Below are 27,865 nucleotides of genomic sequence, written 5' to 3' on the forward strand. Positions count from 1 at the left end.
TAAATGGGCCTCGCCGCGAGAGCTTCCAGCTATATTGTATTCACACATTGTAAAGTAAAAAGTCAGGTTTCTTATTGGGTGTGTGTGTACAAACACATGTGGATGCCTGAGAAATAGACTTCCCGGTTTAAATCAACTCTGGGGCTACTTCTGGAGGCTCCTGCCGCTCCGAGGCGGGCACCATAAATCAAGAGAGATTGATTTCTAGATGGTTTCTAATACGGAAAAACCCGGGGGAAGCAGGGGTTCTCGTGCGGGGTTTAGCAGAGTGGAGGGTGGGGAAAGCTTCCTGCCGAGGCCTCCGGTCCCCTCTCCCGGGAAGGCCCGGCCCTGGGCTGTTCGCCCAGCAGGTGGATTGCTAGCACACTCCCCGCTCTTCAAAAGCCACACCGACCCCATGGATTTTGCAGAGCCAGGAAGGGAGGGGCTTTTATTCCACCCCCCCCCCCAATCCCGTGCAACTTGGGGCTCCCACACCGGTCTCGTTGTGTTTGGACCAGAAGGGGCCCCAGAAAGAGGGGTGCTCCCCGGGCGCAGCGGGGGTCTTTGTCCCTCGCGGTGCGCGGTGTCCTAAGGCGACCTCGGGAGTGTCCGGCCCGCCGGGTTCCACCGCCGGAAGCCAGCGGGGGGTCTCCGAACAAGTCTGGAGAAGGGGGCCCACGACCTGGCGAATGGCCATGGGCATGTCGCCTTTCCTGAGCTCTCTGAAGCCTCGCGGCCCCCCCCCCCCCCCCGCCAAAGGAACGCCCCCCGCCCCCCGCGCCTCCACCGCGTGGGAATACCTGCCTTTTTATCTTCTCTACATTCGAGCAAGGGCCTGAGTTGTGAAGGGGACGTCTGCCCGTGATGGAGGATTAAAACTCGCTGCTACTGGTAGTCTTCACTACCCTTCAACAATTAAAAGGTACTTCTGGATGCCAAAACTATCCCCTCCTCAGGAAAAAAAAAAAAAAGAAAGTCGGTTAAGTTTGTATTGGGGTGGGGTGGATGGTTGGTGCGCGCCCCTGGAAAAGCTTGATTCCCGAGAAAAGGTCGTGGGAGAACTCGCAACTGTCTCTTGCCGGAGGCCGGTGGTCACCGGCACGAGCAGCCCACCCAGCCCGGCGGGGTGCATTTTGCCAAGGGATGCAGGGCGGGGGGGACTGGAAGATTCCTGGCAATCGCATCTTCCCATCCGAAATCTCTCCCGAAGCGTGGGCTTCCGGGCACGCGCGCCTCTGCCTGCCTCTGTGTGTGTGTGCGTAAAATGCATTTTTAAAAACCAAATAACCTAAAACGGTTAGTGACCCCAAACAGGTTAAATAAAGCCCGCTGCTTTGGACACCGACGAGCGGGAGGACCTGAACGTTTTCGGGTCGGGGTCGCCGTCCATCCAATTCGATGGCCTCGCCAGGGAGCGGGAGAACGGACCCCGGGAGGCTGGGGAAACGAGCGGAGATGGGGGCGTTCTCCGGGGAGAAAGAGCTAAGGAGGACGGGTTGGGAAGGGGAAACGGGAGTGGGTGGGGGGTGAGGGAAACTTAGATCAACTGAAAGGACTGGTTGGTTGGTGGGACCGGCTGGGGCAGCCCCAAGGGTCTAGGAGAAAGAACTCCACCCGGGGGCTCCGAGCTGCACTCCGGGACTTGGGGCGGAAAGGCTAAGCCAGAGGGCTTTGATTCGCGGCTGCCGCTGGATCCTTTGCCAGCCCTCAAGTGTGTGGCGGAGCCGGCGGGGAGGGAGAGAAGAGGTGGGTGCACCCTTGTGCCAAGCTCCACGTGCCCCCATCCCGGGCAGTGGTCGCCGGCGGCTTGCGGGCGCGCAGAGGCCCCAGTGCCCTGCACGCTGGACCCACGCGCGGGGGCCGGGGAGGGGTAGGTGGGCAGGGCGGCGGCGCCGCCGGGACCGCAACCGGGGACAGCGGACCTCGCCGCTCGCACCCCTTCCCCATCCGCGCAGCCACCTCCGGGTGATCCCCACCCCCACCTCTGAGAGCTCGGGGAGCTCGGGTTGGGAGACTGGGTAAATAATTGGCCAGGGGCCAGGTTTCTCGGTTCTCCGTCCGTTTCCTCGCGGCCTGTGTCCGGGGTTGCTGGGGGCGACGCAGCCACTCGGGAAGCCGAGACCGACCAGGTACCCTGGCACCCGCCGTGTCCCGAGCATCGGAGTCTGTGCCGGAAAACGCTCGTCTCCCGGGGTCTGAGTCGGTTTTCTCCGGATGGATCGCCGTCCCCGCCTCCTAGCCGGAGCCGGGCTGCAGGGATACCTGGGGCCGGCGCGCTGATCCGCTGGAGAAGGCCACCCTCGGGCGCAGAGCGCACAGCGCAGGGCTGGGTTGCGGGCACCTGTCCCCGGAGCGCCGAGAGGAAAGGAGGGGGTGCGGCGGGCGGGCAATCCGTGGCTCAGCCCCCGGCGCCCCTCCAGGCGCTCCCGCCCGCTCGCCGTCTATGCGGGCACCAGCTGGCAGCGGCAGCATCTCTGAGGTGCCAGCATCTCTGGGAAGGCCAAGGAGGGCCTGGGGCTCGGGCGGGGAGAGGGGGAGAGGGCGCGCCGCGGGACGCCAGTCCTTGGGGGGCTCCCGGCTTTATGAGGGTCCCTCCCGGCCGTCTCCTCCATTAACACCTCCCCTGATTGCTGAGAGGCTGGGAGGGCTGGACGCAGCCTCAGAGGCTGTCGCCCGGCCCTGGCCCGCGCCGGTGCCCTCTGCCCACCCCTTCTCCTCCTCCTCCCGATCTGGAAGTATAAATAGAAATAAAAGACAGGTGGAGCGAGCTGCGGGTCAGAGGTGAGGGATTCGGGTCAATTCCGACCGAGAGGGAGAGGAGAAGGAAAGAGACACAGAAAGACCCACCCACCAACCACCTGATTATTTGGATTCACAGAGGCCCCCTTGGCGAGATTCTGGGGACTGGCTCGCACTTCTGGCCGCCGCCGCCCTTCTTCTTCTCCCCGGACTGGCTTCTTGGAGGGAACGTCTGGACCTCAAGGTAAGATCTCGATTGGGGTTGTCTGATTCGAGCAGTTTTCCGCCTTCGGTGTGCTCCCGACTTCCGGGCGCCCAGGAGCGCCCCGAGCATCTACCGGAGGCGGCCCGGCTTCCCCGAAGGCCGCTCGGTCCCCGAGGCCTCGGCGGGAGAAGCGGTTGGGACGCGCCTCCCGGGTGGAGGAGGCGCGCGGGGTCCCGGGCCGCACCTTGGAGCTGACGCGCCGGTTCTCTGCGGTGCAGCCACCATCGCGGCGTGAGCCACCCCAGCTCGCAGAATGCTGAACGGCACCACTCTGGAGGCAGGTGAGTTACCCGCCACGCTCTCTCTCGTGCCCTGTTCCCTAGGCCGGAGCATTTGTCTCGTGGGTGTGTAAGTGGGTGTGCACACGCGTGTACCCGCCTTCATCGGGTGGGAGGAAGAGGGGTCGTGCTTGCCCTGGAGATCGTACCGCGATCAGTAGGCTCTAAAATACGCGGTCTCGTTCAGAGTCCGCTGACATTAGTCCTGAAAGGCGCCTTTCCCTCGTCCGGCCTTGCTCTCCGAGGCCTGAGATTCTCGGGGTGCAGGCGCGGGGGCCCGGAGGTCGCCCAGCCACTGCGCTGCGAGTTGTCGGGGCGCCAGGGATGCGCTCCGGTCCTCGGCATAGCTGCTGGGGGCGTCTCCTCACGGGGATGGATATGGGAGGGATGAGGCGGGTAGGGAGGAGGCGCCATGAAGATGCCGCGTCTCCTCCGGAAACTGCCTTCACCCCCCATTTTTGGTTCAATCTGACTCCCGCGCAGCGGTTTCTGTGGGCAATCTCCGCGGACGCGGAGTGGGGGCTGGGGGAGACGGCCCCCTTTATTCCGGTGGCGGTGGCGGGCCCGCCGCGCGGCAAATCCCAGGTGAAAGGGCTTCAGATTTCAGAAGCGGTCTTCGCCACCGGGCGGCGGGCCCTTAGAAAAGAAACCGGGGTCGGGTGGGGAGCCTTGCGGGGAGAAGGGGGCGCGTAGGCGCAGCGCTCACCCGAGGGCAGAGCCCCGCGCGCGCCGCGGGCCGGGGAGCGCTCCGGCCGGAGGTGCCCGGCGGGGCCTGCCGCGGGGCTCCCTCTCCGCGCGGTACAGCTCGCGCGGCCCGGAGCCGCTCAACCCACTCCCACCGGGGCTGGCTGCCCTCCTCGGAGGACTGACGCCGAGGTGCGCGGCTCCAGGCTTGGCTCTGCCGCCTCGGTGTACCCACAGTTGCCCTTAGCCCGAGGATGGAGACAGGCTGGAGAGCCTCAGGACCATCCCCTCGCCCCCCCGCCGGGCGGAGGCCCCGCGACGTGCAGGGCTGGGTGCTCGGGTCCCAGCCCCAGGACGGCGCTGACTCCCCTGGCCCTGGGGTGCTCAGGGCAATGCCGGAAGCTGGACGCCTCTTCGAGAGCTGCACCTTTCAGACCAAGGAGGACCCTCCATCAGCTTAATAGGGTCAGGAGGAAAGGTGACCTCTGCCCTTTTAAGGGCAAACTCGGGGCAGAGCGTCTTGACCTCCAAAATTCAGGTCTAAAGCGACCTCGTTTGTGCTCACAATCGAGGCTTCTTCTCTCGACCCTGAAGCCTCTGTCAGCCCATGGGTGAAGCGGTGCTTTCCCTTTGCTTCTCTCTCTCTCTCCTGGAGAGGTACCCGGCTGCGGCCCTCGAGGAGATTCCGGGACCTCGACCCTCGAGCCCAACTCCCGTGCCCGCAGTCGCTGCCGTCCGCTTTCCTCAAAGCCGCCACAGGGGCTGGCGGAGCAAAGAGGGCAGAGTGGATGAAGTGTGCTCCGTCGGACGGAGGGCAGCCCCTAGCCAGGGTTCTGCCGCCTTGCTCCAAAGAGAACTTTGAGTTTAGACGGGAGACTGGAGGAGTCACTGTGGGCCGCGGACGGGGGCGGTCGCTGCACCAGTCCCAGCCAGAGGTGCGGGGACTTAGACCCGGGAACTGAGTGAGCAGCACCCCAGCGTGTAGAGAGCACCCCAGGGCCGCTCCGCGCCCCAGCACCTCCTCTTGAGAGATGAAAGAAGGCAGAGACCCTCTCCTGGAAGTGCTTACTGTCCCTTGAGAGTGCTGGGGAGTGGAGGGGGGGGGGGGGAGTGGGCCAACTCCCCGAGGCTGCAAGACAAAAAGGTTAGGACGTCCCAGGCCACAGCCCTTTTTCTGGAGCCGGGAGAGGAGGCAGGGCTGGGCCCACCGGGAGCGATTTCTGATGGCCACAGGACTAAGGAGGACCTCCCAAACTCCAGCAGCCCCCCTGCCCCACCCCGAGGTCTGGGCAAACTTCCTGCATTGGCAGAGAAGGAAGAAGGCAAGCAGTTGGCATCTTTATGGGAAGTTAGCAAATCCCACCCGGCACAGGAACTTATAACCCCAGGTTTATGAGAAAAAGCGGAGACAGCGGGCTCCAACCCGGAAGCTGATGGCAGGAGGTCCCCCGCCCTGCCTGTATCCGACTGTCAAGGAGCAAATCTGTGTATGCAGGAGAGGGATGAGGGAAGCAAGGACTGGAGGGCTCAGGGACCGGAGGGCTCAGGACCTTCCGTGCCTGCTTCCCTGGAGACGCTTCACAAAGTTCTGGCCTCTCCTTGGAGTTGCTGGTAAACCCTCACTTAATGAAGTCTCCAAAATTTCATCCCCAGCAAGAAGGCAGTGGTGGTCTCCGGCTCTTTGTTTATTTTTGTTGAGCAGGACCCAGATGCAGCAAGAGCCAAACCCAAACCCAGTTCCCAACCTCCACCTGGGGGTGAGGGGTGGGGGGAGTTAGCCCAGAAACTGGACAAAGCGAGTCCCTGGATTGAGGTCCCGGGTTCACTTTCCCTTGGAGCCTCCTTGGTTAAAGGATGTCCTTCTCAGAGACCCCTCCTCTTTCCTCTCCTCCTCCTCTCCCTCCCCCCTCCTCCCCCTTCCCTTCCCCCGTCCTCGTCCTCCCCCTCCCTGGGCCCATTTCTCTCTTGTGGAAAGGCAGTCTGCCCCTTTGTGAGAGGACCTGCCGTCTCTGAAAGAGGTGTTGCCCGCAGCCCCTGCGCTGGTGCACGTGGGTTTGAAAAGTTCATTGATTTCCATCCAAAGGGGCTAATTACATTACTTACAGTAAATAGCAGCCCTGCTGTCCAGTAGGGCTGCCAGAGTAGGAGGGGGGTGGTGGGGAAGGTCTCCAGTTTAGTTCACTTGATTGGCTTCATTTTGTCTGTGTGTGTGTGTGTGTGTGTGTGTGTGTGAAATTGTGTTTTATGAGCTGTATTCTGGCACCCGGAGGACCGTAACAGCGTCCAGTCTGCAAATAACATTTTTTTTTTTTTTTTTGACCCTGAGAAAAGAGCAAGGGGGAAGCCGGCGAGTCTTGGGTTTCATGGCAGAGGCGATTCCAGCAGCTTCAGAAGGCGATGCTTTGGGACAGGAAGTCGGATCGGCACCGTTCTCGTCTTCCTTCCTTTCTCCTCCCTCCCCACTTCTTTCCTCCCCCTTTCCATCTTTCGAGATTTGGCCCCCGTTCCCGGTCGGGCTCCTCCGGGAGGGACGCGAGTCTGCCACCAGAGGACCCCTCGGGTGTCCCGAACCTGCCGGGAGAAGCGCGCGGTCCCCGCAAAGCCGACGGGGCGCGGTGGGGGAACGGGCAGCCTGGGGGACACCCGTGGAGGCCCGCCGGCTCTTCCCGCTCTCGGCTGGGAGCTGAGTCGGTTCCTGCCGCCGCTCCCCGCGTCGGGCCCTCCGGGGCTTCTGGCATTTTGCATGAATCGACAATATCCGAGTACTGTGGCCACTTTTTAACGGGGCCGAGGAGGGGCCGCGGCTCGCGGGAACAATCCCGCCTCTTGTGAGGCGCGGGGGCTGCCGTTCTGCCCGTCAGCTCTCACCTCGCCCTCCTCCATGGCGAGGAGCCCCTTCGCATCCTCCTCACCGCGCGGGGCGCCCACGTTTACAGGTCCCCAGTCCAGCCGGGGCAGCGGGGCGCGCCCGGTCCCGGGATGTGGGGGGCGGCGCTAAGCTCGCGCGAGCCCCCGCCTCGCTGCCCACATGGACAGGTTTCCTCCGGGACGCGGGACTCGCCATCGGTTTCTCTCCCAGCCTGAGCCGGCAACCCCCGGGGCCACGCTGCAGTTGCGCACACATCTCCAAGCCCACGCCCTGTCCCCTACACTGATTGTTCCAAGAATTTTTTTTTTTTTTTTTTTTTGCCATAAGTAAACTCCCAAAACAGAGGCTCTCTTAGTTCCCGTTCACTTTGGGGCTTGCTTCAGCCCCAGGTGGGATCGGGAGGCCGTGGGGAGGTGAAGCAAGCCTGCTTTTAAAAAGTGAGTTGAGGAAGTCAGGGGTGGGGGAGGAGAGGAATGCCTGCCCAACATTTATTTATTTGGGGTCCCCTCGAGCTGGGGACCGGAAAGTCCACAAGAAGGAGACGTGAAGTTTGGGGCTAGGATTCTGCATTTCTTGAGTCGGGGTCTGATCTTGAACTTGGACCAAACAGGCCGACTCTCTGCCTTCTGCACCAGGGCGGGGACAATAAGGGTTCCTTTTTCACTTTAAAACGTGATTGCTGGGAACTCCTGGAAGGATGTGTGTGTGTGTGTGTGTGTGTGTGTGTGTTGGGGGGAAGTAAATGCCCCCTCCTCCTGCCTCCCCCTTACGCCACCCCCCCCCCCAGTGTTTGTCCCCGCTTCCCCATCACCAGGGGGTTGAGAGGAGTATGACAGGTCTTTGTTGTCTGAATAAAAATCCGTGGCGGCTCCGGGAGAGAACTCCTCCTACTAAATTATCAAAAATGGGCTGGCTTTAGTCTCTTAACAAATTGGACACCGCTCCGGCGGCAGGAGCAGTCCCCAACCCAACCTACAGGCGCTGGGAACTTGCAAGCAGCCAGGGACCGCTGAAAATAGCACGTCTTTTTCTTTCTTTGTGTTCAAAATTATTTTCTTTCTCCACCAGGTTTTGTTCCCCCCTCCCCCGCCCCACAGTTGTTCCCCGTTAGTAACTCGAGCTCTCAGAGAGGTCAGATACGTCTGCTTTGCCTCCGCTCCCCCCTTCCCGTGTTTGTTTGTTTTCTGCGCATCTCCTTCAGGGAGTCGCCGGGGCTGGGGTCCCCCCTGCTTCTTCTTTTCCGAGCAGACCCATTTCCACCGCGGCTGCCTCTTTTCTTCTTCCCCCTCTCCCTCCGTCCCCGAGCGTCTCGGCGCTCTCCCATCGCCCCGCCTCTGCGCTCCCCGCTTCTTCTTCTCGGATGAGCTGAGAGCCCCCGGGGCGAGTGTATATGGAAATAGTGGGGTGCCGAGCAGAAGACAGCTCGTGTCCTTTCCGCCCCCCAGCCATGCTCTTCCACGGGATCTCCGGAGGCCACATCCAAGGCATCATGGAAGAGATGGAGCGCAGATCCAAGAGCGAGGCCCGCCTGGCCAAAGGCGCCCAGCTCAACGGCCGCGACGCGGTAAGGAAGGGCCGGCGGCCGCGGGAGCCGGGAGCCCGCGCGCGCGCCGGGGGAGCCGAGTCGAGCCGCCGAGGCGCCCGGGCGAGGGTGGCGGTTCGTAGGCGCGTCCGCTGCGATCGGCGGGTGGGTTATCTTCTGTTCGCCTGGCTGCTGCAGGGTAAGAAAGGGCCCCTTTCTGATTTAGCTACACTCCTGAGAGCCCGAGCTCGCTCGTCTCCGCCGCAGCTGGTCCGGGGGAAGCAGGGCTGGTCGGGCACGAGAGGATGGCGACGTCCTCTCCGGCGGCGCAGACGCCGGTTTCCCAGCCCGCTGGACACCCGGGCGCCTCCCCGGCAAGGGTCGGCGGCCCGAGGGCGAGCGGGTGCGGGCCACGGGCTGCGGCGCGCGGCCGAGCGTCCGGGCCGAGCTGAAGCTCCGGGTTTCCAGTCCCTGGGTCTGGAGACCGGCCGTTCGGGGTGCACTAGAATGCGTCCTCCGGACGCTCGGGACGCGGAACGCGCAAAGGCCGCGATGGTCGGGGGATCTCTGGCGGCCCGGCTCGGTCAGCTCCGGGGCCTGGCGCGCGTAGCTTGATCCGGAGGAGCGGGGCGCCGAGCCCAAGCGCGAGAACTTTCTAACCCTTCTACGCTGTGGTCGACCACGCTGTGTCGATTAGGCACGTAGGGTAAAAGTCAGGCCCGCTTCGTAAAGAAAACTAATGAACAATTTCTGTGCTCGCCTTTCCCATTTACGAGCCGGAGGGGGAAAACGACAGAAGTCTCCGCAGAGTTCCAGCCAAACTGAACTGTCCTCGGGCGTCACACCGGGAATCGCAGCTCAAACTAAGCCGGTGGACAGACTGCCTGGGGCCGGTCAGCACCAAGTAGCCGAGCTGGTGGATGTTTCTACATTTGCAAAATAATTTCAGTGCGGGGGGTGGGGGGAGCTGGTCTGAGTAAAGGGCGAAACTCTACTTTTCCAGGCCTGCCAGGGTTTCATGGGGGAAAGTCCAACCCATTTCTGCTAGTTCTGAGGGAAATTTCCCGCAGTTAACCACCCACCTTTTGTGGCTATCCCGTTTAAAAACAAAAAGCGGTAATGCAAACCCGAATTTCACCGCGGGGTTGCGCTTAAGGCGAGGGGTCCCCTTCCTCGCCGGGTCGTGGGGACACAGGCGGAAAACTTAAGGCCGGCATTGGAAAGATTTTCAGTACAAAGATCTCCGAGGTATGGTTATGTCAGGGAATGGGGGCCTGTGTAGAGGTGATGGGATAACGGACCTTCCCGGGAACAGATATGGTGCTCCCTTAGTAGGAGAAGGACCAATAACCCCAGCAAGATCTGCCAAATATACCTCGATGGAAACAACATCCACCACATTATGAGCAGGAGTATTAAACGCTCTCCCTTCTCTTTTACTTTCAACGTCGCTTGTAGGGATATAGAGAGAAATGTAATAGTGTTTGTTGAAAACCAGTATGTGCTTGTTCAGATCTCCCTTTCATCCTCCAACAGCAATTTCTGTTTCATTTCGGGCGAGTCGAAAGCCACACTTTTTAAGTTTTAATTATTTGAGTTCGGAAACCTCCACTATCTATACAGTCCATGCCCTTCTAGCCCTTGTGGAAAAGGTTCGAGGTGATCGGCGAGTCTTTAGGTTGAGTCCAGGTTCAGACGGACGCGGCAGAAAGAGTACGAGCGGCAGAAGGAAAAACTGCAAACGTTTCCCCGATGCCTGCCTTCGCGGAGGCGCCCCTGACACGGTGGCGCTCGCGGAGCCCGCCCGCGCGCAGGGGGGGCCGAGTCTAGGGGGTCCTCGAGTCGGGAAGGCCGGGGGCTGGCTCAGCGCCGGGGACCCGCGTGGGGCGGCCCCGCGCGCTCCTCACCGCGCGCGCGCTTCCTTGCAGGGCATGCCACCGCTGAGCCCGGAGAAGCCCGCCCTGTGCGCTGGCTGCGGGGGCAAGATCGCCGACAGGTACTACCTGCTGGCCGTGGACAAGCAGTGGCACCTGAGGTGCCTGAAGTGCTGTGAATGTAAGCTGGCGCTCGAGTCCGAGCTCACCTGCTTCGCCAAGGACGGCAGCATTTACTGCAAGGAGGATTACTACAGGTATTCCCACCCCATCCCTTCCCCGCCTGGCAGTGCCACCAGCCCGAGCCCCTGGGTCCCTTCCGGGCTCCCCCCTGCCCAGGGAAGCCCCCCGCGCGCGCCTTCAAACTGCAGCGTGATCACTCCCGCCAGACGCGGGGGGAGGACGCCCCGGGAGGGGGGGCACCCCAGGTCTAGAGCTAGGTCTAGACTCTCCCGCTCAGGCGACCCCCGGAGCACCGCTGAGGGAACTGGGCACGTCCTCGGAGGGTCAGTGAACGTGTCCGCATCTACCGAGGCTAAAGCGGGTTTGGTTTGTGTTTTCCGTTTGCTACGTACGAACTCAGCCAGGCCGGTGCCTTGGAACTGAGCCGGCGGCCGGAGCAGCAGCAGTAGCTGCTGGCTGTCGGGTTTTCGCGAGGGTGGCGGGAAAATCACCTAAATGACCATGAAAAGGAATAAATAACTGTTGTTGCCAAAACGCAGGCCACTCAGTTCGGAGATGCCCTGACCGCGGGCTGGAACCTGCCCGCCAGACTCCCCAGACGCCGGACAGTGAACTGGCCGCAGCACGTTCACTGATTCTGCTGGATGTTTCTTGGCTTGGGGACCGCAGCGATGGGCAGGCGATCCGGCTCGCTCTAGGCCGGGGCGAGAACAGTGGTTAAAAAAGAATTAGCTCGCCTCTGCAGAACTGTCTTTTCTTTTTCTCCCCCTGGGCTGTGTCTGAATGTCTTCATGCACACTCACACTTTCATAAATAACAACACCCTTCCTGTGAATGCCTTGTGATCGAGGAGACGGTTTCACTTGGCATGGCAATTTAATATTCTTAATATACTGTTGTGAGTTAGCCAGGGCACGGTTTGTTTTGGTTTTTGCTTTTTAAAATTTTTACAGGGAAGAAAACTGAGGATCAGTTCCTCGATTCTTCTTATTTTAATGTAAGGGTTCTTTGTCATATTCATCAGAGCAGGTCAATCAGCAGATAAAATGAATGTATATCCAAGAGGGCGTGGGTCCTCCCCTCCCAGTCCCCTCCCAGATCTTCATCTTGGGCCGCTTCTGACCAAGCCCCCAGATGCCGCGGTGAGAGGTGGCCCTGCCTTGGCCTCCGCTAGCTCTCTGACGCCACTGTTTCCTTCCAGAAGGTTCTCTGTGCAGAGATGTGCCCGCTGCCACCTCGGCATCTCCGCCTCCGAGATGGTCATGCGCGCCCGAGACTCTGTCTACCACCTGAGCTGTTTCACCTGCTCCACGTGCAACAAGACCCTGACCACGGGCGACCATTTTGGCATGAAGGACAGCCTGGTGTACTGCCGCGCCCACTTCGAGACCCTCTTGCAAGGAGAGTATCCGCCGCAGCTGAGCTACACCGAGCTGGCGGCCAAGAGCGGCGGCTTGGCCCTGCCTTACTTCAATGGCACGGGCACCGTGCAGAAGGGGCGGCCCCGGAAACGGAAGAGCCCAGCGCTGGGGGTGGATATCGTCAATTACAACTCAGGTGGGCGCCCACCCGCTCCTGGCCGCCCCTGCCGCCCTAGCCCCGGGTCTGCCCAGAGGAGAATTCCATCTGGCTTCTCCCCTACCCCTCCTTGGTTGCAAGACGGCTCTTTCCTTAGCATGGCCCTTTTCTCGCCACAGCTCTCGGTCTCTCAGAAAGAAGCTGGAGGATGGAGTGAGAGAAAGAGGGAGGAGAGAGAAGGGGACGGGGGAGGCGAGAGGGAGAAAGGGAGAGAGAGACACCTTTATTTCGTTTGTGGCCAGAAATACATTCACAACAGTGGGGCTGCAGCGACTTCCCCCAAACAGGCAGGGCCCAACCCTTGTTGCCCATTAGTTAATGAGCCCATTAGTTTCTGGCTCCCAGTTGGAGCGAAACAGCCCCAGGGCAATTCCTGTGTGGAGGCCAAGTTATAGATCCTGGAGGAGGTTTCCCTGAATACTAAAAAAGAAAAAAAAAAATCTTCAGAGCCCAGTCCCAGTGTGTCTAGAGGGGACAGAGGCTGTGGTCACCAGCCCAGAGTTAATCAGGGAAACAGTTGGCATGAGTGTTGAAAAACCAAATCCCTCATGTTGGCGCAGAGTGGCTGGAGGGGCGGGAGTCACTCTCCAGAGTCCATGGGAGCTGGCCTGCCCCTTCCCTGGGTCAGGGGACTGTCCAGCCAGCTCACTGCCCCTGTGATAAACCCTCCAGACACTCAGACCGTCCCTCCTCCCCACCCCCCAGCTTTCTCTCTTAATTAAAAACAAAATAAGGCAACAGGCCAGAAAGCCCTTTTCTTCCTTGCTTGGGGGGGGGGGGGCGGGGCACACCCATCACTCATCAGTCTCACTACCAGTACCCCTTTGGCAGCCTGTCCCCCCACTCGCCAGCCCCCAGGTGAGGATGGTGACAGGCCCCCAGGACCACAGTCTGCCTCTAAGCAGGATGGAACCTCTTCCTGTGAGTCCCAGCCCCCTGTAAAAGAGGTTACAGAAAACCCTGGAGCTCACTCAGGGGCGTCCTCAGGACTGGTTTGTTCTTGTTCAGTCGCTAAGTCCTGTCTGACTGTTTGCAGCCCCATGGACTGCAGCCCGCCAAGCTCCTCTGTCCTTCACCATCTCCTGGAGTTTGCTCAAACTCATGCCCTTTGAGTCAGCAATGCCGTCGGACCATCTCATCCTCTGTCGCTCCGTTCAGCCGTTCTGACTTTCAGTGCCCTGGCCCAGCCCCACTGGACGTCTTAGCAGGAGACTCGGGCTCGGGGAGTCCTTTCTGTTGGAAAGGACCTTGGGGACCTCACGGTGGCCACCCTGCTCTGTTACCAGGTGCACCCAGATGCCAGTCGAAGGGTGGGCATCCCAGAGCGTGGATCTTGCCTGTTTTTCTCTTCCAGTCCCCACATACCTGGTGTGGTGCGTGAGCTGCTGTGGCTCAGTAGTAAAGGGATGCTGTTCCCCCTCATAAGTGACTCGCCCAGGGACACTCAGCCAGTGTGAGCAAGCAGAAATGGGTCCTGCTCAGAAGGGGAAATCTGCCCAGCTCTCCCCTCAGCTCCCTCCTGGCTCTGATTTCACAGATGAGGCATAGCGGGGGTGTCCCTGAGAAGGTGGGGACCTTTATCCCAGGGGTTCAACCCCAGGTCAGTGGAGGAGGAGGGCCCACTGCTGGCTGCAAACCTCGCCTAGATGGGTCAGTGTCCTGCAGCGGGTGCATCCCTGGGTTTTGCCAACCCCCTGTCGGGGGTCAGGGCCTCCTGCTGCCCCTCTGCGCCTCGGCCAGCAGGCTGATTCAGGGCCACAATGCCCAGTGTGGTTACTCGGGCTCCTTTGATGCGTGGTCCCAGGGCGGCCAAGCAGGGCACCGATTGTTCTTTATTAATAGAAGATGACATCGGAATCTCTAGCCACTCACCAAGGCCCTAATGCCCTAATTAGAGAGAGAGAGAGAGAGAGAGAGAGAGAGAAATAGAGAGAGTGGGAGAGAGACTAGCCGGGTCTGCAGAGAGCAGGAAGCCCCCGGCTCCCAGAAGGTCCAGAAGTGTGGGGAGGAGCTTTCTAGCCAAAGGCGGCAAGCCTGGTTTCTTCGATTGTTTGTTTAACCTAATTAGCTTCGTTTGATTTCGCCTTGATCTTACTTTACATTAGAAAGATGCGGGGAGCTTTAAGGACAATAAAACTGTTTCTCCTGCTTCTCTGAGGAGCACCAGAGAGTACAGATTTATTTCTTAAAAAGAATGAGAATCTCTTTCCTCTTCGACCATTCCACTTCCATTTCCAATTCGGCCATTAGTTTGCAAATTAAGGCGCTGCAAGGTTCTGGAGAGAGCTGATGCTTCTGTTCATTAAGGAGGGAGAGGTTGCGGAGGCCTTCGGAACAGAGCCAGTGTGCATCACAGAGCCAGTAACTCTTAATTAACGTCCACCGCATCCCTTTGGGACTTTCCCTAGAGACACGAGCAAACAGCATACAGTAAGGATCTGGGTGAAATAATCTAGAGAAACTGGGTTAAAGATGCCTGACCAGAAATCAGCTTACCACTAAAAAAAAGTTTATGAAGCCAGTGCCCATTTGTTATTACAAGGAAATGCTTCAGTGAATTAAAACCACATTAAAAGCGCAGAAAATAAAATGGACCCACAGTTTTAGTGCCTTATTTTATCTTTCTTTGAAGCCATCTCTGCTTAAATGTAAACTAGTCTCAGAAAAGAGTGACATTGCTACTAAACAGATCTGATTCCTACACTGATAATATTTTCAAACACATGTACACAAAATATGTTTGTGACTCAGAATTCCAGAGATGTGAAGCTAGGCAAAGATCCGTAACTGTTTGACATAAGGCAAGTGCCTTTCTTTGAGACTGTTCCTAATATCTCTTTGTGTAGATAGCAGATGGAGATTTTAGAGCCACAGGAAGTCTATTTGGGATGCTGGTTTGAAATGAAACCCTCCGGGGTGAGAAGAAGATTTAGTCTAGGGCCAATAGCTCTGGTTTGGGTAATTTAGCATTAATCGAGAGACTAGATTTTTGCCACTTCTTGAAATCTCCCCTCCTTAGGTTCTTTCTTGGCTTCCAAACTTCCAAAGCTCCCTGAAGTTGTTAAATTAGCCTGGCACTGACCCCTAGTGGTCTCTCTGGGATCAGTTCTCAGAGGGTTGCATTCCTTCAGAATAGAAACTCACTTCCGGATAGGTGACCATTTCCTAAGTGATCAGAGAATAAAATAGTTAGATCTTCTTATTAATTTTATAGTGCCAGATGTGTGTACTCACAGGTGTATATTTAAGACAGTTTTAAGAGAGTTATCATTTCATCTCATGATTCAGTGGGCAGGGAGGGGGTACCCCTGTAGTTTTAAAAGTAGACTGGGGAAGCACAGCTACCTGCAAGTTTACATAAGGCATTTGTAGTTAAATCTAAGTAGTTTAGGCTAATGCACTGAGTTACTCTGTAGATGATACAGACTGCGCTATTAAGTGGCATAATATCATAACTGATCCCACAGTTGTCTGTTTATATGAATACCATCTTAATCAAGAGCTAACTTAATCTTTTTGCACACTGAATTGTATTTTGTTTGAAAACAAGTCCCGTAGCAGTGTTTAATACACTGAAATTCTCTACTGAGTTTTAAATCAGCCATAATGGATACAGAATGCATATTCAGAGAAGTTGTGTTTTATCATACCTGTCTATAATTGTGTGTGTGAAAAAAATGTCTATAATTATTTTTCATTAATTCATTTTAGAGACTAATGAGTAATACAGTTTGGTTAGGAGTCAAACTCATTTCTAAGAAATAGTAACTTGTGGGTAAGGGCATTATTTAAGTACCAAGTTAAGTCTTCTGCCCCAGTGTAATATTCCATTTAATAAGATGTTCAGGAAGAGTTACACATCACTCACCTAGGATGGATTGAAATCTTATCTGAAGAAGCCTCTAATGACTAAGGTGTGCCCCTTTGACTGTTTTGGTGTGGCTACATTCATAATCTGGTTGTGAAATATAGCTCAGTTTACTGAGATAAGTATGGTTTTATAGTAGGTCATAAGATGCTGTTTCATCCATTTGGGGATACAAAAGGGCAATTCTGTAGAATATTTGAACTTGACATCTCTCCCCAGGGGTGCAATAGGATAAAATGTAAAGCATATTCTATCCTCTCTGTATTTCTGGTTACCTGGTGCCCTTTCAGTGGGGTTTAAGGAGTCTCTGTTCAACCTTTGGCTGTGTATATCATCTCAAGTTGATCTGACTTTGCATGAATAGTCATTGATGATTTTATGGATGAACAAATATTCAAAATCTTGATGTGAAGCTCGTTGAATCCCTGGCCCCGTGTTGGACATCGAGGGTCCGATGGCGAGCATGATAGTGTCTTTCTTGCCAGGAACTTGCCTGCCCTCTTCACGGGTCTCATGGAAATGTGAACAAAGGAGTCATTAGTTCACGCCTACTCTCATGACATTGGGGAGAATTTCTTAAGTGGATTTTGTGATGCAGGTGACTCTTGTTGGGTCTCTGGATGTATACCGATTCACTGAAAGCGTTTTTTTTAAAAGTAATTCTCGCCAAAGCATTGGAGAAGGGAATAGCAACCCACTCCAGTATTCTTGTCTGGAAAATCCCATGGAAAGAGGAGCCTGACAGGCTACAGTCCATGGGGTCACAGAGAGTCGGACACGACTGATCACGCACGCGTGCAACCAGAGCATCGCAGGCATATAATATTTTATCAAGCAGAACGGAACAACTAATCATAAGAGACGCCTCACATTCTTCAAGATTCTGGTTTCTCCCACAGGCATGTGATCACGTTGATTTTAGATATTCTATTACAGTGCATTAAAATGCTGGATGGTCAGATATACATCAGATAAACAACTGAAGTAAGGTGTAAAGGAAAAAAAAATTGCCATGCCCTTTAAATTTTGAAAGTTGGCTGAATCAGTAAACATTTAACAAAGTGTTTCCTTGTAATCATATTTATTATGCAAAGCTAGGAGGTTATCAGAAATGACCTTTTAAATGCGCATCTTTACATCCTGGGGATGAAGACTTTCAGGCTGGTTTCAAAGGCTGGGTTGTTTTGCCCTCAGTGTGGAGGGGGCTGTGTAGTGGGGGTAATGGTGTCACTCCCCTCCTCCTGGCCTGCCAGCCAGGGGCACAGCTCACACTCTGGCTCTCACAGGACCAGAGCAAAAAGGGCCACCATCCGAATGGGACATCAGGGTCTCTGAGCTGGGCGTTGTGAGGAGAGATTCTGGCATGAACCAAGTGAATACAGACCTGGGCTCCTTCTCTTTCAGAAATATCTATTCCAGTGACTCCAAGGGAAAACTCTCTTCATCCTGGTTAGCCCCATGTGAACCAGTTACCGCTAAAAGTCCTCAAAAGTAATATTCTTCTGGTTATGTAAGAATCTTGCAGGCTTTTATTTTGTAACCTCTCCCCTCTTCTTTTTAACTTTTTCTGAAAACATTCTAGGATGTGCAGAAAAGGCTAAAAATTGGAACTTAGATTCTTCCTTCATTGGGAAGGGGGCGGGGAGATGGCTCTGTAAAACTTTTAGACTTGAGAGAGCTGAAATTACTGGCTTGCATATCCCTCCTGTCTTCACAGACTACACCTTGTTTCACAAACACAGACGAAAGGAAGAATCTCTGAAAGCCGTGTGTGTGGAGGGCCAGCGTGCTCATACACATCACAGAGTAGAAGAAGGTTTTTTTTTTTTTTTTCTTTTTCACTCTTGGAGAAGATTTCTCTCACTCCCACACTTAGACCTTACTCGTCTTCTCAAGTCTTTCTAGCAACCATTAAGCCAAAGAGATTAGATTTATCTAATAATTTATCTAAATGTATTAGATGTATCTAGTACTTTTCTACTGCGTAAACTTGGGGTGGGTCCACGCTTAACAGCCTAGTTTGGCGGACTTGGGGCGATTAGCCTCCTTCTTTTGTCTGGATCCTGCTCGTAATTGGGTCGACAGCTTTCTTCACCGTTGCTGTCCCATCACGGCAGGAGCATGCCACCGGCCATCTTTGCAGCTAAAGCAGACCCTTGCACTGAACCCTTGTTTTCGTCCACTGTGGCTGCCACAGGTTGTAACGAGAACGAGGCCGACCACTTGGACCGGGATCAGCAGCCTTACCCGCCCTCGCAGAAGACCAAGCGCATGCGCACCTCCTTCAAGCATCACCAGCTGCGGACCATGAAATCCTACTTCGCCATCAACCACAACCCGGACGCCAAGGACCTCAAGCAACTTGCTCAGAAAACGGGCCTGACCAAAAGAGTTTTGCAGGTAAGAAGTGTCCATTGTTGGCTGTGCCTACGACTTCCCCTTGCAGTGAAAGTAGTTCTCTTCCCTGTTTGATTTCCTGAACTGCTTCTCTTTAGTTTACCTTACTTACCGCCCTAGAGAGTGTACCAAGCTTTTGCAGGGGCTTCCCGGAGACTGCCCAGAGAGCGAGAGCGAGAGAGACCCAGGGTCTCCTAAAATGCAGCCACATCCTCCCTACAGATGGGGAGACAGGCCCACAAAGCCAGCTCAGCTTGCCCCACTGCTCTGCAAACGCAGGTGGTGCTATCTGCACAAGCTGTGGCTTTGGAGACCTCTGTCCACGTCAGGGTCAGTGCGCACACACCTGGGGAGACCTGCTGCTACCCCCTTGCTTCAGCACACTCTTGGCGGCCTCACTCCCCGGTTCCAAGCTTCCAAATTCACGTGGATCCTTTTAGTCAGCTCCTGAAAAGCCACAAGCATGGTTAGCTGTCTCTGCAACCAATCAGAGCGAGTATTTTCCCATTTTAACCAACCGCATTTGACCGCTGCATACTGCAGTGAGACATGCTGGCCCAGTGCCTTGCTAGGCTCATCATGGTAAGAATGTCTAACCAGAGACCGATAGTGGGTGGCTGGGGGTCGCCTCTGATGCTCTCACCCTCAGTGACAGACAGCAGGCGTTTTAAATTCCACGCACCCGTTTCCGGTTGCTTGGAGTCTGGCCCTGGAGGTTTTTCCTGTGCACGGAGTACTTGGCATGTGTCAGACTCAAGAACAGCCAGAAATCTGTTTCAATGATGTTCATTTCATGCGAGTGATTCTAACTTGGTGAAACATCCGCTGACCTCGCCTGTCCTCTTTCTGGAAAGACAACCTTTGAGGGATGAGGGTGTATTTCCACCCCCACCCCCTTGATGGCTCTGCCTTCATTTCCCCAGGGTATCTCCACTTAACCATCTGTGCCCCCAAGCGGCACTCGTTAATGCTGGGGGTGGGGGCCCCTGTGCAGCTAACAGGGTATCTGTAGTTTTAACTGGGATTACTCTGTTGTCAAAGAAAGCAGAAAGAAAAAAAACAAAAACAAAAAAACAAAGTGGGGGTGGAAGGCCCTTCTCCCCCAAGGAAAAGAAACATTTAAAAAGAGAAACGTATATCCAAAACAGAATTAAAAAAGAGAAAGGGAAAGAAAAAAGGAAGTATAAAAATAAACATCGGTAAAGAAATCCATTGGGATTGGTTTGCAGGTTTGGTTCCAAAACGCACGAGCCAAATTCAGAAGGAACCTTTTGCGGCAGGAGAATGGGGGTGTTGATAAAGCCGATGGCACGTCGCTTCCGGCCCCGCCCTCGGCAGACAGCGGCGCGCTCAGTCCACCGGGCACTGCGACCACTTTAACAGACCTGACCAATCCCTCTATCACTGTAGTGACAGCCGTGACCTCTAACATGGACAGCCACGAGTCCGCGAGCCCCTCGCAAACTACCTTAACGAACCTTTTCTAACATTGGGTTTGGGGTTTTTTTTTTTTTTTTTAATTCTTCCTCTTCTTTTTATTATTATTCTAATGATTATTTTATTATTTACAAAACGATATTTTTTCCCCTCACCCCCAAGATACTTGGCAAGTAACAATGACAGCTTGGTTTGTAGTGTCTTGCAGCCACTTGGCAAATGAGTTTACAGTATCGTCTCCTTTACAAAGTGTATTATTATTATTATTTTTTGTTACAAAGTGTATTTGGATTTAAAAAAGATTAATTAGATCGTTCAGTCGGTAAGGGGAATTTTGGAATCATTCTAATAAGTGCCTCTTAAAATTGTATGTTACTTATTTCCAGAATCTCAAAGGAAAAAAAAAAAAAACCAACAAAGAGTGGATTGTGATGGGCAAAGAATCATATTCCCAGTTACATGATTAGGCTAATAAGGAATCAGATAATTGATTAAAATTATTTTTTAATCTTGCAACTGTTACCTGTACTTGTGAAAGTTTGGAAACTTAACATTGTCTTTTTAAAAAATTTTAAAATGCAAAAAATGTTTTAATCATTCCTTTTTCTTACAAATGAGGAATATGGTTAAAGAAACAGTAGCTAATCTAAATATTAAAGATGAATTACATGGGAAAATCTAACCAGGAATGTGACTTTTATTTTCTCTTAGGGGTACAGTCCCAACAAAACTTTCTTATTAGTTAGTTATTGCTTTTCAACGTTTGAAAAATACTTAAACCTCCTGTGTATCCATGAAAATTCCAAACAGAATTTGAAATTTTATACATTTGACCTTCTCAAGCTGATGATAGGTATGAAACCATTCTTTCTAAATTATTTTTCCCTAGGGAAAATGGAAATAAGCAAAATATAATTTTTTAAGAAGTTAAAAAAATCAGTATAATTTAATCGATAGCTCTTAATTGGCTTTAGCTGTACCATGATATTGTATCTGGCATTCTATACAAATAAAGTTAAAACAAAAAACTTAGTAAGTAATATTAACAATGAAAATTCTTTGGTTTTGTTTTGCTTCATTTTACTTTGGCACAGGTTGATGTATTTGTCAGAAAAAAAAACAAAACTTTTCTGACGTTAGAGATTTGAAGTTCTTAGTTTAAAGATAAACTCAGAAGCCTTGTGGATGCTAATCTGAATATATTTCCTAGTTTACAGTAGCATTTTTTTTTCTTTTAATTTAAGCTAAAATCTTAATGGTCTGGGCAGTGGTGAATGTTCATCTATATGCTTCTGTTGTAGTTAAATATCAATTAGATTGTGGATTTCCTAAAAAAAAATAAAAATAAAAAAGAAGTCAAGATACATGTCTTGCTTTAGTGGATTGTTAAGAATAACTTTGCACATATTCTCCACTTTTCGGACGCCTTAAATCTCCTCTGGCGTTCGAAGTGGTTATTTAATAGATTTTAAAGGTGTCCTTCTGGTTGTATAAATGTGTGGTTACATATTGACAGTTCACTGCCCACATTAAAGTGCATTATTGTAACTTTTGCTCAGGGTCTTTAGAAAATTAGCACAGAAAGTAGCTTATTTTTTAAAAAAAAGATGATGGAAGATAAGTTAACACTGTAACAGAAGAAGGTGTTTGCCATTATATATTTAGCAAGTGTGGTTATCATCTTATATGGAGCTTAAATCTTGACTTTTCATATTTCTATTACATTTTGGGCATTTACCACTAACCAGACCAAACAACCTTGGTAAGGCTGAGATCTTATGAATACACTTTTACAGGTAAAATATTGATACTTATAAATTTTGTTCTTTGACAGAACAATATATGGTACTATAGATCTACTTTATTAAGTAGACTAATTATAACTCAGTTCTCCTACGTGCCTTATGAGATAACTTGGAAGTAAGTTTGTGAAAAATCAGGATATATGTGTTGTTTGTTAAATTAACTGTTTTAAGCCCTTTTGACACCTCACTAGTTTTGTACTGTTTTACCTCTTATTTCTGAAACTCTTTTTATGGTGTATCCTGTTAGAGGGGACAGACATGTCATAGAAAGCAGTTGTGCACTCTTTCCAATATAGTTGATAAATTCAATAATCTTATATATTGAGCTTCGTGTTTATAGTACAGTAAGTGGTCTAGCAGAATTGTCCATGTTTCTTTGTTTATTGAGAAATGCATTGTATAGAAACTATTTCCCTTAAATATTTATGGACCAAACAGTTGTGATATATCCTATTAAATTTGTGTGAATAAACCATTTTGAATCTAAGGACTTTTATTTCCCATCAGATTTATTTAAGGTTTAACTGTACTAGTGTGTTTTTGATATCTATTTGTAAAGCTGTTAAAATGGTAATACAAAATTTTTTAATATACAGACATACAAATAGTTTTGAGATTTCCAAACTTACGATTCATTTTAAGTTACCATTGCATGTGCAATGCAATTCAGCTTAGAATTACCTTTAAATATATTTTCCTACAATAAAAGTAATGCCCCATGGATTTGACTCAGCCTGATTTTTAGAATTAAAAAAAATAGATAATTAGCAGAAAAAGTAATTGCATGAAAAGAAACCTTAAATATGATTAAGTTTCATGTTAGGTCTATTGAGCACAAATGGATATTTGTAAATCTAAATAGAAATTGAAGACCCCTAAAAGCCAAGTTGCTCTGGAGTTAATAAATTGTCACTATGATTTTTTTCAGGGAGAACAAATCTTGGGGCATTACAGCCAAACATCCCGACGTTTGAAAATTCCCTAAAGTATTAAAAGAAGGGGAAAAGTTTGATCGGAAATCCACTGCAGTGAAGACAAAGACAATATTAGGTTATGATAATCATACATTAAAAGATCTATTGAGCCAAAAAAAGAGAGAGAGAGACAGAGAGAGAGAAAGAGAGAGAGAGAGAGAGACCAAGAGACTTAAATGTCATTTACTGAATGTTAACAAAACTTCTGTTCTTTATGATGTCTAACACAAATGGAGGCTTAAAATTATATGATTTTAAACAAAGTGAGACAAACCGTGTATAAACCAGAGCAGCCAGGCAGTAATATGCCCACCCCATAGCTGAAGAAAATTATTCTTGGAAAAAAAAAATCCCACACATTTGTCAAGCACAGTACTTGTAAAATAAAGTCCAAAAGCATTCATTTCACCTGCTTGCTAATGTGTTTTAGTCCTATCTGTTAATGACATTTTCCAACTGTAAATTCAAAGAAAAGCTATCACTCATTTAAGAGGCTAGGGATCAGACCCCAGTAATTTTAGCATTATTGTTCATTCCTTCCTTCTGAAACAGAAATCTCTGCATGCACTGTCCCATCTGTCACTTCTAGTGTGCATCTCTGTATGATGACTTCTCTTTGCTGTTTCTTGTATGATAAATAGCTTTCATTAATAAACATCTTATTCGATGGAAACATAGTTAACTTTATGTTAAACACACACTTTTGGAATTAATTTTGAACACTGTCTTCAGAGGCAGCACGACCCATTTCCAACTTGTTGTACTTAGGAAAAATTCCAAGTGATATAAGGAGGTTAAGTTCTGGTAATCTAGGATAAAATTATTTACTTGGTTTTGGACTTTTCATGACTTTTTATTTGTTGTATTCAATTGACACATAGACTAAAAGTATCTTTAAAAAAAAAAAAACCCAAATTACAACATAAATAAACCTCAATATACTGTCATGTAAAATTTCAGCAGCTTTTTTAGATGATTAGGATAAAATTTATAGATCCTCTGTAAGTTTACATGTTTGCTATGCAATGAGCAAATTTATTGAAAGTACACAAAAATATTCTGAGCTGTGATGAGATCCTGTCTTCGCATGGTTCAGATTACATATGGTATTACAAACAAAAGAGCAAGTGGAAAGAAAACAAATATTTAGGAATGAGGGTTTTTAATGGTTAAAGGGAATATTTGAAGATAGAATTTTTTAACGACTCATATTTAGCTGTATATCCAAAGCGTATGTTAAACAAATTAACATATACCTTTCCAGAAATTTTTTCATTATGATGAAATTTTTATTATATACAAATGAACCCTATGTAAATAATGTAACTTTTATGAATGATAGACATTAAATATTTCATTTACATGTATTCTCAGAATTTTGAATGTTTTCTTAAATGCTTTCACTTCCTGAATACTAAATACGAAAAAAAAATTTAAAAAGAGAGAGCAACTTACTAGTAAAAAAAAAAAAGACAAGCAGTGCACCGTGACAAGTAGACTATTTTGCGTGATGATGAAACATGTTCCTTTCATCAGTAACTTGAATGTTTATGCCTCATTGAAACCTCATCCACAGCTAGAGTAACTTAAACAGATTTTCCGATACATTTCCAGCCAGTTTATTCCAATCCTTGTCCTCCCACTTTCCTTCTTTCCCGTGCTGTCACCCATGGCAGTTTCGTTTAGAAATATTTTGGAACCTCGCCTGGTTTTACAGACCTTTAAATATTTGTCTGGAATGTGAAATGCGGGAAGAGACCACAGAGGGAAAGAACAGAGCTGAAATCAGGCGTCTGAAAAAAAAATAATGCAAATTTGAAACAGGCACATTTTTAAAGAGGAAAAGAAAGGAGCGTTAATTACGCGAGTGGGAAGAGAAAGAAGCACGGGATGCCGAATCCGAAGGGCCGTGGTGCTTTCCCGTGATGGACAGCGGGCTCTGAGTCTGCAGGACCGCGCCCTCGCTCGTGTGGGAGAGAAGGACGTGGACCTCTTGGCCGGGGGCAGGGCACTACGGTTTTGTAGCTTCTACCTCCCAGATGTCTGGGTTGGCTGAATTCTTGCAAATTGATCTTGGGCAAAAAAAAAAAAAAAAAAAAAAAATGAATTCTTGCAAATTGATCTTGGGCAAAAAAAAAAAAAAAAAAAACCTTCGCTGAGAGTCAGCAGCTGTCGACTTAGGTGAGTTACCACCTTCAGGCTGACTTGCAGAGTGGGTGGGTTCTTTTTTTTTTTTTTTTTTAATATATACCTCAAATAAGGACATGACTCCACAGTAAAGGACCCAGAGCAAACACTTTAAAAAACCTTGGTGATGTTTCATCACGTACAAAATAGATAACTTTATTTAATAAACCCTGTGGAATCCACTGCATGCTATTTTATAACAATCTTTGGACGCCTAGCATTTTAAAAGCCACACAGAAATAGCATCTTGTTTCTGTTGCAGTGTGCCTGCCACAGCATCATGGGAGAAGTGTTACAAGTGGGAAACTCTGATGAACAAGAAATATATATATAATCTGTGTGTGTATAACTGAATCACTTTGGTGTACAGCAGAAATTAACACTGTAAATCAACTATGCTTCAATAAAAATTGTTAAAAGAAGTGGGAAATTCGGGAATGGAAATTTGGAGTCATGTCATCCTAGGCTCTTATCAGAATCCTAGGAATAAGATTGTTATAAAAATAAATGTAAAGAACTAATTTTGTATGCAGTTTTGCTATTTAATTTTCAACTGTTATAAACAAAGCTAGCTTTACTTGTAGAGAGTTGTGTACCAAGGGATCCAAAATATTTTATGGTCTCTAGACACCAGGGTTAAATGAGGACACTAGGACTTAGTCCAAATTGCAGAAATGGCATTGTGTTTGCTTTGAAACCATACAGCTATATATAGCTATATAGATAAACTCTGCATTGGCCTTTTGGATCTATTTTATACATTTAGTAATTGGGAACCAACTCTGAATACTCAAATAAATAAAACCCTTCTGATATAAAGCCACAGTCCTTTGCTTTATAGTCAATCTCAAAATTAGGGAGTTATTTTCTTTACAGTGCAACACTGATTTAAAAATATTTTTATAACACTTATTTTGCCCATGTAATTTTTTTCAGGATAATACTACCATCTACCATATTCTCAAAATACATTATAACTCTTAAGTTAACATATTATTTTGAATGCCTTCTGGAAGGATTTCCATCTCATTTTATCTGTTTCTATAGCCAGAAAATAAAAAAGTTTGGAACTGTGCATGGTACTTAAGGGAAAGCCTGTGAATAAATATGATGTAAGTAGCAATATAGTCACCACAACTAAATTTCTTTTTAACTCTGTTTCAAAATAGATATTTTTAATCTAACATCACTCTTCACTCCCAATATTCCTTTTTGAATATTAATATAGTAAACTCTCCTGTATCATGCATCACATTAATGAGTTTTTCTTCCCTTGGGTTATTAACTTTTGCTTCTTTGCACTACTTTTATCTTACGCTGAAATGATAAAAAGCAGGCGAGAATAAAGATCCAGGTATTAGCCATATGTAGAAAGTTCCTGGTGTGTATCTCTGTGAATTTTTCCTCATCCATTAGAATTTTCAAGAATGATATTTTTTTCCCTTTGGAACATCATGTTTACATCTTGCATGATCTTATAAATTAATCTGAAGAGTTAACTGGATACCTTTTATGGTTATTTGAAAATAAAATTTGCTACAGATATGCTCCAGTCTCCATTGCCTCCTATTATGCATGAATGTATTAATTTTCTCTGTGCTTTCCCATTGAACCAGAAAATATTAACCTCGAAGGACATTTAAATTGTTATTTATGATAAATATACAAAGATGAAGGAATCGAAAGGTAAGGTTGCCTTTCCTTAATCATTCCCTTTCTGCTTCCTTTCTTTTTCAGAAGCAACAAAAATCATGAAGGGATATCTGCCTTAACTTTGACATTCAAGGGTTTTGACAGCTTGCATCACTTAAAATTATATTTATTATTCAGTAAACTTTAATTCTGTGGAATAAGTGCCCTTTATGAAATGTGATTTTTGAAAAGTGCTAAGACATTTCACCATCTCAAGCAGCTGAAACTGTTTGAATTCTACAAACCGTTTTTTTTTTCCCCAGAAAAAAAGTATAGTGGAAATTATTTTAAATGTAATATTTGTAGCATTTTACCAGCTTGACCTGGATGCTGTACAGGAATTTTAAAGAGCTATAAAAAACGTCCAGAATGTTATGATGTAAATAATTAAGTGATGATATTTTACTGTAATATAAATGGAGAGAGTTTATTTTAGATACAGTTACACAGGCGTTTTGTCATTTCAGTGCAGGTCTGAGTTACTCTTGGCTGTTTTAAAGACAGGGAGATCTATTTCCGAGGGCTCTAAGAGAATTCTGGATTCAATTTTCCTCGAGCATCGTGAGCCTGTGTGTGCATGTTGTGCGTTTCCTTCCTAACACCCATGAAAAGACATACATTTTTAAGAAAAAAGGTTTATCTGTTTTAAACCAATTTTAAATTAAAAGCAAAACAAAAAGGCAAAATAACAGCAACTTTTCTTAAGTTGGAAATGTTGTGAAAGGTCCATTTTTTGTCGTCCTCACATGAAGCCTCACTCCTGACAGCTCCGTGTGGATGCTGCTGCTCTTTCTGGATTCTCTGCAAGTTACTGTCTTCGCTGAGTGTGGCCGTAACTTCACTTTTTATTGGGATTACATTGCTGGGTTGGACTTTTCTATTCAACACAGTGTGACCAAGGCTTATATTTCAACACAAACAAAACAAAAAAAGGCCATTTTTGTTGGAGTGTATAGTTTAACTTGCTGCCTCTATTAAAAGGGGCATGTTAGAAAGGAAAAATTCAGAAAAGACATTTTGGTCCAAGCTGAGCTGTGTTCGTGTGTTAAGGTGGCTGGAGCTCAAAGCATTCGTTAGGGATCGTGAGGATCGCTAGTAGCACATGAGCACACAGGCTGGTGTTCTAAATATGCACATTATGTAACAAGGCAGCTAGATGCTGAGGCTTACCCAGAGGGATTTCACCATGGAGGCAACTCCCATAGCCCGAACTGGTGATGTTTAGTTGCCAAGTCGTGTCTGACTCTCTGTGATACCACGGACTGTAGCCCACCAGGCTCCTCTGTCCATGGGATTTCCCAGGCAAGAATCCTGGGGTGGGTTGCCACTTCCTTCTCCAGGGGATCTTCCCAACTCAGGGATCCATCCTGTGTCTCCTGCATTGACAGACAGGTTCTTTACACTGAACCACCAGGGAAGCCTCACAGCCTAAACACCTAACTGTTAAGTATTAGATTAGGAAACATTTGGTATCAACTCTGGCGTTCTGCTTTTCTAGAGTACCTTGCATTGAAACATTTCACCAATAAAA

General features: G+C 49.5%; 1 protein-coding gene across 7 annotated transcripts; it reads left to right on the top strand.

The window, feature by feature from the left end:
* The first annotated feature begins 796 nt into the window (after positions 1–796).
* LHX9 (LIM homeobox 9) lies at positions 797–23,926 on the top strand. 7 transcript variants are annotated; one of them, XM_027565784.1, is made up of 8 exons: positions 797–904; positions 2,861–2,965; positions 3,205–3,267; positions 8,263–8,381; positions 10,268–10,470; positions 11,598–11,953; positions 18,040–18,242; positions 19,469–21,971. In XM_027565784.1, exons 3-8 carry the CDS (start codon positions 3,240–3,242, stop codon positions 19,724–19,726), a joined length of 1,167 nt encoding a protein of 388 aa, XP_027421585.1. In that variant the 5' UTR covers positions 797–904; positions 2,861–2,965; positions 3,205–3,239; the 3' UTR covers positions 19,727–21,971. The 7 variants fall into 7 exon arrangements, with proteins under 7 accessions (XP_027421585.1, XP_027421586.1, XP_027421589.1 ...); XM_027565788.1 differs by lacking the exon at positions 19,469–21,971 and adding an exon at positions 22,410–23,926 and having other exon boundaries at positions 801–904; XM_027565785.1 differs by lacking the exon at positions 3,205–3,267.
* Positions 23,927–27,865: the final 3,939 nt, after the last annotated feature.

Source organism: Bos indicus x Bos taurus, chromosome 16 (genome assembly GCF_003369695.1).
Source record: "Bos indicus x Bos taurus breed Angus x Brahman F1 hybrid chromosome 16, Bos_hybrid_MaternalHap_v2.0, whole genome shotgun sequence".
Taxonomy (NCBI): domain Eukaryota; kingdom Metazoa; phylum Chordata; class Mammalia; order Artiodactyla; family Bovidae; genus Bos; species Bos indicus x Bos taurus.